Source organism: Primulina eburnea, chromosome 8 (genome assembly GCF_022965805.1).
Source record: "Primulina eburnea isolate SZY01 chromosome 8, ASM2296580v1, whole genome shotgun sequence".
Classification (NCBI taxonomy): Eukaryota; Viridiplantae; Streptophyta; class Magnoliopsida; order Lamiales; family Gesneriaceae; genus Primulina; species Primulina eburnea.
In genome coordinates, this window is record NC_133108.1 from 26,997,327 (window position 1) to 27,011,477 (window position 14,151).

Consider the following 14,151-nt stretch of genomic DNA (forward strand, 5'->3'; position numbering starts at 1 on the left):
TACATAATACAGTCAACATATAACGGTGAAAAATACTTTTAAGTAAAAATAACATTTCATGATATGCATAACTTTAACATTTTTCCTCAACATGACATAAAATCCTTTTGACATAATCATAACATTTTTCATCTTTCTTTATCCTTTGTTGAATTCAGATCGTTAATTGTGACTTTCCTCACATGACATGACATGACGATGGATCCATCAGAAATATAACCACAGTACTGGGCGGCGGGGGACACCAACAACACTCTCACCGGTCAACTGGGCCCTGGCCTAACATGATCGAATAGAAATACGATCGTCGGGGCTCCCTCTGGGCCTTTTCCCATAAATGGGCTCCCTCAGGGGCCTTCTCCCCTCACGACATTCCCATTCTTACCTCAAACCTCATAACCTCATATTCGCAACAATGGGAACACGATCGTCGGGCTCCCACTGGGACCATAACCCTCACGACGTCGCCATTATTAACGAATTAGTCACAATCACTTCACTTCCTTCAAAGTTTTCATTCGCATCACTTTATAAAAATCATGGATAACATAACATTTTCATTTTTGAAACCAAGCATGCAACATGTATTTTAAATGCCTTCTTAAACATCATAAAAATCCTCTAGACATTTAAAAAAAATCATACTTAAATCATGAGAAATTCATATACATTTTAGAATAGTCATAATATCATAAAAACAGCATTTAGGGCACTGTCATGACCTTTACAAATTTCTAGGTGTAAAAATACCGTTTTACCCCTAGACTCGACATTTTACGTTTTCGACTTTTTCTTGATTTCATGACTCTAAAATGTTCCAAATAATTATTTAAGCCTACATGAATTTTTTCATAATTTTATTTGGCTTAAAACTTAGACTTTTTTTTTTTTTCAATTTATCTTTTATCAGTTATTTTAACGGTGTTTTAATCTCGAAAATACCAAACGTTAATATAAAATTCCTAAATTCTAGATTTAGTCTTTTGATATTAATTTATCCCTTATGGACCACGACTCGACCCCCGTGAGTCGTTTTTCCAAATTTTCCTCATTTTAAACTCGTTTTGACACCTAAACTTCGACCCCGAGCCATCTCTTAACTTTATCGAGTTACCCCCGAACCATATCGAGCCAAAAGGTGCCCAACACGTTAAAGTTACCTACTGGACTCTAAGTTCGACAAGGAAACCAACCAAAACCCAAAAACGAGTTGCCCCAACCTTCCCCCCCATGCTGGCCGAGAGCAGCACAAGGCAGCTGTGAGGGTTATGTACACGGTGAACCCTACCCGACGACTCCAACCCCGAACCATCACCCTGAGTACCTTCCTAGGACCTTGAAGGGTCACCCTACCATAGCCCACCAGCCCTGGATCAAGCGCACCCTCCCCCACGAAGCCCGCAAGACTGCACGCATGCAGTCTTGCTTCTCGGCTGGAGTCCTCCTTGCGAAGGACTCTTCGCCGACTACCAACCTGAGTCCTAGCATGGCTAGGACTCTGTCCTAGACTCGATCGAGACCCTAACCAAGTCCTGGACCAAGCCAAGACCCAGCCGGCCCCTTAAAACATGCACCCGATCACCCTCAAGCCTTGACAGTCCAAGCAGTTTTTTTTTTGGTTTCTTGGCGTTTCTTGGCTTTCTTGCTGCTTAAGTGGGGTGTGTGTGTGTGTCTTAACTTAGAAGATCTTTGCCTAACTTTACCTAGACATCATGGCAGCCCTCACAATCAGAAAAACGTGAATCAAAAGCATCAACGATTGGTAAATCTCGACAGTTTATTGCATGTGCAAGATGGGTTTTCGAAATTTGCTATCATGTGGTTCATGCATAAATTATTTAAACAATAATATGGTATCATGGATGAGAAAAGGGAGATTAGGTGTGCCTTTGCGTTATAAACGCTCGGATGTACGACGACGACGAAGAACGGAGGAACGACGAGGCTAGAACTCCACGTGAAAGCCTTCCAAACTCACGGCTGCCGCCGATTTTTTCCAGAAAAATAGAGAGTGCCGTGTGTTTGAGTGTGTGTGGTGTTAGAGAGAGTTTTCAGAAATTAAAACAAGGTGGCCGATTATTATTTGTAAGGTAGACTAGGTTTTGTGATTAAATTACACTTTAAATACTAACAAATCCCTACTCTAGACTTTAGGCCTAATAAGCCATTACTTAGGTCCATTAGTCTATTTTAGGATTTAATTAAAATAGTAGCAAGGTTTTTCTTTAATTAAAATGTGAATTTATTAGCCGGGTTGCCAAAAGTTCGTATTTTAGTTGAAAACCCAACCCCGATAAAATTTACCTCCCGGCGTATAAAATCATCTCAAAACTCCTTATTTTCAAAAATACTAAAAAAAAACATCGACCATATTTTAAATAATTAAAAATAATTATTTAATAAAAATATTTTACATTTTTTTCAGCCCTCAGTCCTCGTTCCTGGATCGTCAATTGAATATCCCTTAATTATCATTTTATGCATGATGACAATTAAATCTCATTTCGCAAATAAACATGTATGTCACATAATTAATTAGCAATTAAAATAAATTAATTACTCATTTTCCATAATTTCTTAGATTCGCATGCAGTTGGATTACGTCGTCTAATTTTGGACCTTACAGACATTGTGATTACCGAACTTGCAGATAGGTGCTCCTTGTAGAGTGCACTGAACAACCCTCCATAAAGAAATTTCCAAGTGGTTGTCACTTATCGAGTGGAAACGTCATAGTTTATGGTTGTACACCATTAGTCCTTATGACCCGGGACAACATTGATACTCTATATGCTATCATTGTACTTTGACTTGTTTACCGACTCTCATGGGGTCATCAGGTAGCAAGGTTGAGTGTTTTGTCAAAATATATACGAGTCAATGTATTGTAGTCGGGAATTCACCGCTTACCTTCGGGTATGGATATCCTATATGATCTCATGTATATGTAGTTTGAAATATCTGATCAGAGTATGGTGTAATCGATGCAACTATGATATGACACATAGTATCGATTCTTTGACAGCTCTCGATATACCAATAGTTGTCGAATCGGTCGGGATATATGAGTTGAAGGGACCGTACTGTACGCTAACCATAATTGAATGGTTCTTGCAGGAACTATCATTTGATGCCTTGGGAATCATCTAAGCGATGCTGCTAGGCGTTTAACATGATTGGTTGGGTACTATCAGACTTGAGTTCTGACTTTCTTATTATCAAAGAGTTGATAATTAAAGAATGGAGCAATTGGGGTATGCTCATATAAGGACATGTTTAGTTCCGAATCACACTAAAATGTGAACCTACAGCTTGTTGTATCAATGAACTATTGAGGGTCACACAAGTGCTAACTTTTTAAATCCCGTTGAGAAGCAAAAATAGTTCAATGTGCTGAACGGCTTATAAAGGAGTTTATAAGCACAAGGAAAATTAGAATTATGACTTCTATAAGGGGAATGCAACTTCTAATTTGAAGAAGTGTTCCTAAATTAAAAGTTGGCCAAATAAATAATGTATTTGAAATTTGTGATTTTCATAAACATTATTATGGACTAAATTAAATTAATTCAAGTGTTAATTAATTAAACAGTAATGGACCTAGTAGAGTCCAAATAATTAAATTAATTCAAGTGTTGAATTAATTATACAATATTGAGCCTTGTAGAGCCCAATTAGAAATAATTATTAAACTAGTGGGCTTGAGTAAAATCAAGTAAATTTTAAATGGACTCAAATGTTTTTGTGACATTTAAATAAAAGTCCATGGGCTTGTAATTGTTACAAGCTCAAATAGAATTTCATGCTTGGGAGGTGAAGGGTTGGAGGCAGCTTTTGAGTTAATGGTATGGCATGCACATGAAAATTTTTATGATCGCTTTTTCAAGCACCAAAAAAAGTCTTCCAACTCCTTTTCTCTCCCCTCTTGGCCGAAATTTTTTAGCCTAATTTCCATTCAATTTGGTCCTTCAATTGTTGAAGAAAACATATTCTTCTCAAAAGAAAAATGCCTTACATTTTCTAGTGTAAGTGTAAGGTGGATTTAACTTGTTGGTGGTTGACTTTATTTGAAGGAAGGCGTCCAAAAGCAAGGAAAACTTGTAGAGGGGAACCATTAAAGAGCCAAGTTGTTTACAACTTGGTGGAGCCAATAATCAATCTTTGTGATTGATAGGTAATTTCTAAAACACCCTATGTATGACATTTTGTGTTTTATTGTATTTTCTACACACTATAGTGGTTGGGGTGCTCAGTTTCTGCTAAGAAAAATATTTTTGAAACTTCTGTTGCGCATTCGGGCACCTTAATCGACCCCCTTTCAAATATTTCCAGTCAACGGGGTCGTGTCTGGTTTTGCCTCCACTGCCTGCATGACGAACACTCTCCTCTGGGTCGGCTGCATCCACTGTAAGCAGTCCTTCAGCATATGATCGCTGGCTCCGCATTTGAAGCATTTTCCCGATCCCATTAAACATTGTCCCAGATGCTGGCTATAAGGTACAAAAAATTAAGAATACGAGTCACAATCACGATCTGTTGGCCATGGACTCAGTTGACCGGTGAGAGTGTTGCTGATGTCTCCGCCGCCCAGTACTTTGGTTTTATGTAGATGGATCCATCGTTCAATACGATTAAGAATACGAATCACAATCACGATCTGAATTCAACAAACACGAATATGAATATGTTGATATGAATATGAATACATTAATATGAATATGTTGATATGAAAATGTTCAAGAAAATGTTTATGTTTAAAGTTTATGCATGATTATGAAAATGTTATTTTAAATACGAATATTTTTCACCGTTGCTTGTGGTTTTATACATATTATTCGTTATCAAGAATATGATGTGTTGAGTCTTTAAACTCACTAGGTGTGTATGATGCATGTGATATTAATAATTATGATATTGGAGGTCTAGATGGGTGACTTTGCTGGACTTTCGGTGCACATAATCCGAGGACCAACGCTTCTATTTTTCCGCACTTAAGTTTATGATTATGCTAAAATATTTTTAAGAATATTTATTTATGCTTTAGAGAGATTTTGAGATGTTTAGTATGTGATATACTTTTCAAATTTATTTCTTTACTTAAGTTTGGTAAAACTTTTAACGATTTCATGCTTTGAATATTTTCTTTGGATTTTCAAATACTAGTTGGATGTTTTATTTTAAAATGGTGCAGAGGTAATTTTATGTATATGTATATGTAATGGCCGAAATTTTGAGAGTTTAAAAAAAATTCAAATACTTTTTAAGCTAAAATGAATAAGCAGGCATATCACTAGCGGTGGCACTTCGGGCACACTGAGTACTCACCGGGCTTCTGTGGAGCCTTCAGTTGAGGAATAGGGCCCTTGCCTTTTAGCGGTCCTTGAAATGGCCTCGTTCCCTATTGCCCTTGGGAAGGCCTCTTAAACTGGGGTCGCTGCTGTTGTTGCTAAGGTGCCTGATAGGGCCTCTTACCCTGCCTATTGACCTCAATGTCCCTCTGGTCTTGTTCTGCTGCCAAAACTCTCGACACGGCAACTGCATAAGTCGTAGGACCAGCAACCCTAACATCAGGGCGCAAAATCGGCCGCAACCCATCAATAAAATGTCTCAGCTTCTCCCGGGCATCATTCGCAATCAGAGGTACAAAGTGACACCCTCTCTCGAACTTTCTCACGAACTCAGCTATGATACTGTCTCCCTGATGCAACGTCATAAATTCCCTAGTCAGTCTGGATCGTACTTCCTCGGTGAAGTACTTGGAGTAAAAGACCTCCTTAAAGCCATCCCATGCCAGAGTCTGCAGATTCACCGACACGGACGCGCTCTCCCACCATAGCTTGGCGTCCCCTGTCAACTAAAAGATGGCACATCTAACTCTGTGTGCATCCTGCAGATCCATGAAAGCGAAAATCACCTCGATGGACATACACATCATTCAGCTATGATCAGGTCAGTATTCCCCGAGAACTCCTTTGGATCCATCCTCCTAAACCTTTCATATAATGTCTCTTGCCTAGGCCTCGCCCGTGTGTCCACTGTAGCTTGGCTACCCGCAAATTGTGCGAAGAACTACGTCATCCCTGCAAGCATATGAGCCTGCAAATCTGGGGGTGGACGAGGAGCAGTGACCCTTTTCCCATCCTGGGTTCCCTATTCTCATCGCCTGCTTCACGCACAATCCTCTGTCTGAGAGGCATACTGTTCCAACATTTTCCCAACACGTAAACCCAACTTGCATGGACATAACATCAATATCATAGGATGCACACAGTTTGAATTTAAATATGCACATTCTGAAATCATGACTGGATACATATTACATGAAAGAATTTACAACTTTAAACTTACAGACTTGAGGTGTGACTTCGTGAGCTTCTCGCAACTGGCAGTAGGCATAACTCTTTACAAGAACACAACTCTGATACCAATTGTAACGTACCGTATTTTGATCAACTTTAAAATTTGCGAAAAAATAAAAATTTTCTTAAATACAAAATAAACTTTCAAATTTCGATCATCAATAAACTGTTCATCCAAAATATTTGCAATAAGGGAGATCACAAATAAAGTTAGCCTAATAAAAACACTTGTTTAAACATCGTAAACCATAACGTGAAATCAGAGTATTAAAATCGTCATGCATAAAATCTTAAAACATGGGCGGTCCTCGAGTTTAGCCTCCTGCGCAGTCCAAGCCGGCTCATTGGTCCCCACCCTTCGTCTCCTCAAAGTCATCCTCACCTGCGTCGATCAAGTCTAGTGAGTCTAAAGACTCAACATGTATAAACTGGAGATAGCAAGTACTATATAATAAAACCACATGTATCTTTAAAGTAGGGCTTACATACTTGAAACTTGAATGTAATAGCATAAACATATTTGAAACTTGAACGTAGTAGCATAAACGTAAACGTGCCATCATCATAAAATATTTTCTTAAACATACTTGCATAATATATACTTTAGCATACATAACATCATTTTGCGTAGAGATATGTTTCAAAACAAGTGACCCATACATAAATGCGCCTGATCAGAGTAAACCACAGTACTAGGCTGGCAGGGAAAGTCCACTTGATGTGAATCTTTGTACGAACGAATAGTAAACACGATTAAAATCAAATCGCGCCCTCAATTCAATAACGAACAAATAATCGTTGTTGTCCCGATCTTTTGAATCAAATGTGTGTGTTGTGATATTCACCTCTAAACTATAAAAAGTCTAGCAACAAATAATCACAAGATAAACAACCGAGATTATAACGAATCTTCGAAGAACAAGTCGACGACAATCCGCACAAGCACGATCGACGAATGCCACAAAGTTAAAAACTTTGATAAGTTTGATTTTTGTTTGACAAAGCAAGAGCTTTGATGGCTTGAGAGAAAACTTAAGAACAATGATAAAATATCAATAATAATCTGAAAAGTGTTCTAATTTTCGTCCAAAATATGTTTAAATAACAAAAGATATAAAAAATCTAGTCTCCAAAAATAATAAAACTCTAGAAAGGAAATTTCTCGCGCAGCCGGCTCTGACACGGACCCCGTGTAGCCATCCGTGCCCGGGTACACTCGGGAACTAAACTTCAGCTGGAAATAAGGAACACGGACCCCGTGCTTACCTCCGTGTACGGGTCCGTGCAGACACTGTCTTCGCAAATATCATAGGACACAGGCCCCGTGTACTGGTCCGTGCTTGGGTCCGTGTAGGCACTGGAATTGTTCATCCTCGGCTGTAAAGGACACGGACCCCGTGTGCAGGTCCGTGTGCACATCTGTGTATACTCGGCCGTCTCCAACAATGCTTGAATCACATTCCGTTGGCCTCCAAACGTGCTCCCATGCATCACGACCCCTTCATGCTTGCTCATGACTCCTTGTAGGGCCTACTTGAACTTCTTTAGGCGTCTCCTCATGATTGGTTCCTCCGGCAACTGCAAAGGATCCCATGCCTTCCTTGGCGCTTGACCACCCGTGTTCGCATCATCCTCCCCTTCTTGAAAAGGATTTGTCCTCAAATCTTGCTTGTCACCTACATCAAACAACGACAAGTCACTAACATTAAAAGTAGAACTCACGTTATACTCACCTGGTAGGTCGAGTCTGTAGGAGTTGTCATTGATCTTTTCAAGGACTTGAAATTTTCCATCGCCCCTAGGTAATAGCTTTGAACGTCGCTTCTCAGGGAACCTTTCCTTCCTCAAGTGTAGCCACACCCAATCTCCCTTCTCAAATATCACCTTTTTCTTCCCTTTGTTAGCTTGCTTGGAATATTGCTCATTTCTCTTCTCTATGTTGGCCTTGACCTTTTCATGCAACCCCCTAACAAATTCAGCTTTCTTCTTGCCATCCATATTTAGCCTTTCACTCACAGGTAAAGACATCAAATCCAACGGAGTCAAAGGATTAAAACCATAAACAATTTCAAATGGCGAATAATTTGTAGTACGACGCACGCAACGATTATAAGCAAATTCAACAAAAGGCAAACAATTCTCCTAATTCTGTAAGTTCTTTTTAAGAATAGCACGCAAAAGTGTTCCTAAAGTCTTATTAACAACTTCAGTTTGCCCTCCGTTTGAGGATGACAAGTAGTAGAAAACAACAATTTTGTGCCAAGTTTAGCCCATAAAGTCTTCCAAAAGTAACTTAAAAACTTAACATCACGGTCAGACACAATAGTCCTAGGCATTCCATGCAACCTAACGACTTCTCTAAAGAACAAGTCTGCAATGTTAGAAGCATCATCGGTTTTGTGACAAACAATAAAATGTGCCATCTTAGAAAACCTATCCACAACAAAAAATATAGAATCCCTCCCCTTCTTTGTCCTAGGCAACCCCAAAACAAAGTCCATAGAAATATCAACCCAAGGTTCACTAGGGGTGGGAAGTGGTGTATACAAGCCATGTGGTTGTGTTTTAGATTTAGCTTGCCTACAAGTAATGCACTTATCACAAACACGCTCAACGTCACGTTTCATGTGTGGCCAATAGAAATGTTCATGCAATGCACTTAAAGTTTTAGCCACACCAAAGTGTCCCATTAAGCCACCCCCATGTGCCTCCCTAACAAGTAGTTCACGAATGGATGATTTAGGGAAGCACAACCTATCTTCTCTAAACAAGAAACCATGATGCAAATAAAATTTGTCATGTGGACCATGCATACAAGTTTCAAACAAACTCTTAAAGTCCTCATCTAGCACATACAATTCCTTCACATGCTCAAACCCCAAAACTTTTGACTCCAAGGTAGAGATTAGTACGTACCTTCGTGATAGTGCGTCGGCCACTACATTTTCCTTACCTTGCTTGTACCTGATGATGTAGGGGAATATCTCTATGAATGCCACCCACTTGGCATGCCGCTTGTTCAGCTTTTGCTGCCCCTTAAGGTGCTTTAGGGATTCATGATCCGTATAAATCACAAACTCCTTAGGCCTCAAGTAGTGCTGCCACGTCTCTAGGGTCCTCACAAGTGCGTAGAACTCCTTATCATACGTGGGATAGTTCAGCGCTGCTCCATTGAGCTTCTCACTAAAGTATGCCACCGGCCGCCCTCCTTGCATCAACACTCCACCAATACCTACACCTGAAGCATCACATTCAATTTCAAAAGTATTAGCAAAATCAGGTAAAACAAGTAAAGGAGCATTAATTAATTTTTGCTTGATAATATTAAAGGACTTCTCTTGCTCCTCGCCCCAATGAAATAGAACGTTCTTCTTGATCACTGCCGTCATTGGTGCTGCCAATGTGCTAAAATATTTCACAAACCTCCTATAGAAGCTTCCAAGACCATGAAAATTTCGAACTTGACCAACAGTAGTAGGCGTTGGCCAATCTCGAATAGCACTTACCTTGTCTTCATCAACTTGTATCCCTTGTGAGCTTACCACAAAACCAAGAAAGACAAGTTTGTTTGTACAAAAATCACACTTCTTTAAGTTAGCATACAAATTTTCAGCCCGTAATGTGATTAGTACAAATCTCAAGTGATTAACATGCTCATCCAAGTTCTTGCTATACACTAGAATATCATCAAAGTAAACAACAACAAACGTCCCTATGTATGCACCCAAGACATGGTTCATTAACCTCATAAAGGTGCTAGGAGCGTTAGTTAAGCCAAAAGGCATGACCATCCACTCATATAACCCGTACTTGGTTTTAAAAGTCGTTTTCCACTCATCACCTTCCTTCATCCTAATTTGGTGATAACCAGTCTTCAAATCAATTTTGCTAAAAATACAAGCACCATGCAATTCATCTAACATATCATCTAGTCTAGTTATGGGATGCTTATACTTAATGGTAATGTTATTAATTGCCCTACAATCTACACACATACGCCATGAGGCATCTTTCTTAGGCACTAATAAAACAGGTACCGCACAAGGTGACATGGACTCACGCACAAAACCCCTATCTAACAACTCACTTACCTGCCGCTGAAGCTCCTTGGTCTCCTCCGGATTGCTCCTATAAGTTGGACGATTCGGTAATGCACTCCCGGGCACCAAATCAATTTGGTGTTCAATCCCCCTCAATGGTGGTAGTCCTTGAGGTAGCTCCTCCGGGAATACATCTTCAAATTCCTGCAAGAGTGAAACAACAATGCTCAGAAGGGACCCGGCTATATCACTTGTGTTAAGGAGGGTCTCCTTGTAAAGAATCAACACCAGTGGTTCATGTGTGTGCATCAATTGCTTCAACTCACCTTTTTGGGCCATATAGGATTTCTTTTTGGCTTCTTTCCTCTCATTTTCTTTCCTCTCAATTTCTTTCCTCTCATTTTTCTTTTGTATGGCAATCTCACTCTTTTGTTCACTCTTTTTTTCAGCCATTTCATTTTTATTTTCTAAGGCCGTCTCACTTTTTAATTCACTCTTTTTTCGGCCTCACCTCTCTTATTTTTTTTCAATTGGTCCTCCAACACTTGCTTTGGGGACAAAGGAAGTAATACAATGGTTTCTTTCTTCAATACATAGGAGTACTTATTCTTGTATCCATCATGTGCCACCCTCCTATCATATTGCCAAGGCATACCCAACAAGATATGACATGCATGCATGGGTACCACATCACACAAAACCTCATCCACATACTTCCCAATAGAAAAAGGCACTAGCACTTGTTTTGTTACCTTCACTTCCGCACAATCATTCAACCATTGAAGCCTATATGGTCGAGGGTGTTTTAGTGTAGGTAAACCCAATTTCTCCACCATTTCAACACTAGCCACATTAGTACAACTCCCTCCATCTATGATTAAGTTGCAAACCCTTTGATTCACAAAACACCTAGTATGGAACAAGTTCTCTCTTTGGTTAGTCTCATCCTCCTTGACTTGGGCACTCATGATACGCCTAGTCACTAGTGCTTCACCTACAACCGCCTCATACCCCTCATCAGGATCCTCTAACACATGCATCTCATCATTGTCACTCTCACTTTGGGACTCATATTCACCATAGTCATTTAAAATCATCACCCTTTTATTAGGACATTCACTAGAAATAAGCCCTAACCCTTGACACCTAAAACATTTAACATCTCTAGATCGATTAGAAGTAGTTTCAGATTTACCTTGTACTCCTTGCTTAGACGCCTCTGGTTTGGTGTCAAATTTGGGCTTGGTCACCACCTTATTCTCCTCACGCTTCACCGCATTTGATCTCCAAGAAGATGATGAACCCCCAGTTTGATTGGTGCGGCCAACTCCACGCTTTTTGAGTTGTTGCTCCACTTTTATGGCCATTTGCACCATCTCTTCTAGATCCAAGTAGTGCCTAAGCTCCACTTGATCTTGAATTTCCCTGTTCAAACCACAAAGAAAACGTGCCATGGTCGCCTCACTATCCTCCTCAATGTTTGCCCTAATCATGACTAACTCCATCTCCTTATAGTAGTCCTCAACACTCCACATCCCTTGCCTTAAAGTTTGTAACCTCTTAAACATCTCCCTATAGTAGTGATTGGGCACAAACCTTTTTCTCATCACTCTTTTCATCTCATCCCAAGACTCAATAGGTCTCTCATTATACCTCCTTCTAGTGGTCACTAATTGATCCCACCAAATAAGAGCATAGTCTAAGAATTCCACCACCGCCAACCTCACCTTCAATGAATCTAAGCTCTGATACCAAATGATGTGAATCTTTGTACGAACGAATAGCAAACACGATTAAAATCAAATCGCGCCCTCAATTCAATAACGAACAAAGAATCGTTGTTGTCCCGATCTTTTGAATCAAGTGTGTGTGTTGTGATTTTCACCTCTAAGCTATAAAAAGTCTAGCAACAAATAATCACGAGATAAACAACCGAGATTATAACGAACATTCGAAGAACAAGTCGACGACAATCCGCACAAGCACGATCGACAAACGCCACAAAGTTAAAAACTTTGATAAGTTTGATTTTTGTTTGACAAAGCAAGAGCTTTGATGGCTTGAGAGAAAACTCAAGAAAAATGATAAAATATCAATAATAATTTGAAAAGTGTTCTAATTTCCGTCCAAAATATTTTTAAATAACAAAAGATATCAAAAATCTAATCTCCAAAAATAATAAAACTCTAGAAAGGAAATTTCTCGCGCAGCCGGTTCTGACACGGACCCCGTGTAGCCATCCGTGCCCGAGTCCGTGTACACTCGGGAACTAAAATTCAGCTGGAAATAAGGGACACGGACCCCGTGCTTACCTCCGTGTACGGGTCTGTGTAGACACTGTCTTCGCAAATATCATAGGACACGGGCCCCGTGTACTGGTCTGTGCTTGGGTCCGTGTAGGCACTGGAATTGTTCATCCTCGGCTGTAAAGGACACGGACCCTGTGTACAGGTCCGTGTGCACATCCGTGTAGACTCGGCCGGCTCCAACAATGCTTGAATCACATTCCGTTGGCCTCCAAACGTTCTCCCATGCAACACGACGCCTTCATGCTTGCTCATGACTCCTTGTAGGGCCTCCTTGAACATCTTTAGGCGTCCCCTCGTGATTGGTCCCTCCGGCAACTGCAAAGGATCCCATGCCTTCCTTGGCGCTTGACCACCCGTGTTCGCATCCCCACTACCACATACATGAGATCCTCGGTCATGCTTTATCGGGTGTATTGATCCCTAGTCATGCTTTACCGCTTTCCAATCCTGATCTAAACCCGATCATGCTTTACCGGGGTGGAGAGGTCCTCGGACACGTTCACCGACTTCCAAACCCGTTCATAATTTGGTCACAAGACATTTAGCATACCTCAAAAACATAAAAATATTTTCTTTTGCACGTCGAACAAACTTACTTGGCATTGAGGGATTTTTTGGATCTTGCTTCGGGCCACTAGTGCACATACTAACATGAGTTCTAACACCTATCTTTCATAATTTAGACATATAGTCATGCTCACACCCAAATATGACAAATTTCCTCATGACATTCTATATCTCTTGGGACTCGACCTCGTTTAATCATCGTACTAAATCATGACATCAGACCCCAAAAAAATCCCTAAAATTTAATTTAAATTTTAAATTTTTTAGGAGTGCACGGACCTGGTGTAAGGGTCTGGGTAGATGCTGGAATTTTTCATTTCAGAGGAAACAAGGGCACGGCCCGTGTCAAGGTCCGGCTATGTGTCCATGTACATGCTGGAATTGTACACCAACGAAGAAACACTACACTTATGGCTTATTCCTCCTAACTCGATTTGAGAACCCGAATTAAATTACTAAATATTCGGAAAGAATTAAAAATAATTTTTTTAAAGCGCTAAATTAAAATAATTAAGTCAAATAATCATACTTGTGTGTTAAAAATATGTATTAGAAAATATCGGAATTATAGACAATATTAAAGTACATATCGATGTTTAATAGCACACGGGAGTTGTAATATCTGGATCGAGTCACATTCTAGCATTTGGACTAAATCATTAAATTCATGTATATATGTGTATGTCTATTTAGAAGGAAGCCCATTTGCCCCAATCCCAATCCATTTCTTCCTTTAAGCTTCTTGTTTCTTCTACAAGCATCCATCTCCTTCTCTTTCTTCCATCTTCTCTAGTTGCCAAGTTGTTGCTTCATATTTTTCCAACTTCTTTCTTGTCTTTTTTTCTAGGTTCTTTAGAGTGTGAAAATATTGATTCT

General features: G+C 39.8%; 1 protein-coding gene across 1 annotated transcript; it reads right to left on the reverse strand.

The window, feature by feature from the left end:
* Positions 1-4,259: 4,259 nt before the first annotated feature.
* LOC140839116 (uncharacterized) lies at positions 4,260-11,367 on the reverse strand. The gene is made up of 5 exons (XM_073205750.1): positions 10,894-11,367; positions 9,945-10,837; positions 8,093-8,364; positions 5,456-5,847; positions 4,260-4,490 (listed from the first exon to the last, which is right to left on the reverse strand). Exons 1-5 carry the CDS (start codon positions 11,365-11,367, stop codon positions 4,260-4,262), a joined length of 2,262 nt encoding a protein of 753 aa, XP_073061851.1.
* Between the last annotated feature and the right edge of the window lie 2,784 nt (positions 11,368-14,151).

Coding starts and splice junctions, on each gene's coding strand:
- LOC140839116 (XM_073205750.1), bottom strand. CDS start 11,367: ATGAGTGCCCAAGTCAAGGAGGATGAGACTAACCAAAGAGAGAACTTG. Junction 10,838..10,893: donor GAGGTGAGGCCGAAAAAAGA/GTGAATTAAAAA, acceptor GCTGAAAAAAAG/AGTGAACAAAAGAGTGAGAT. Junction 4,491..5,455: donor AGGGTAAGAGGCCCTATCAG/GCACCTTAGCAA, acceptor TGTACCTTATAG/CCAGCATCTGGGACAATGTT.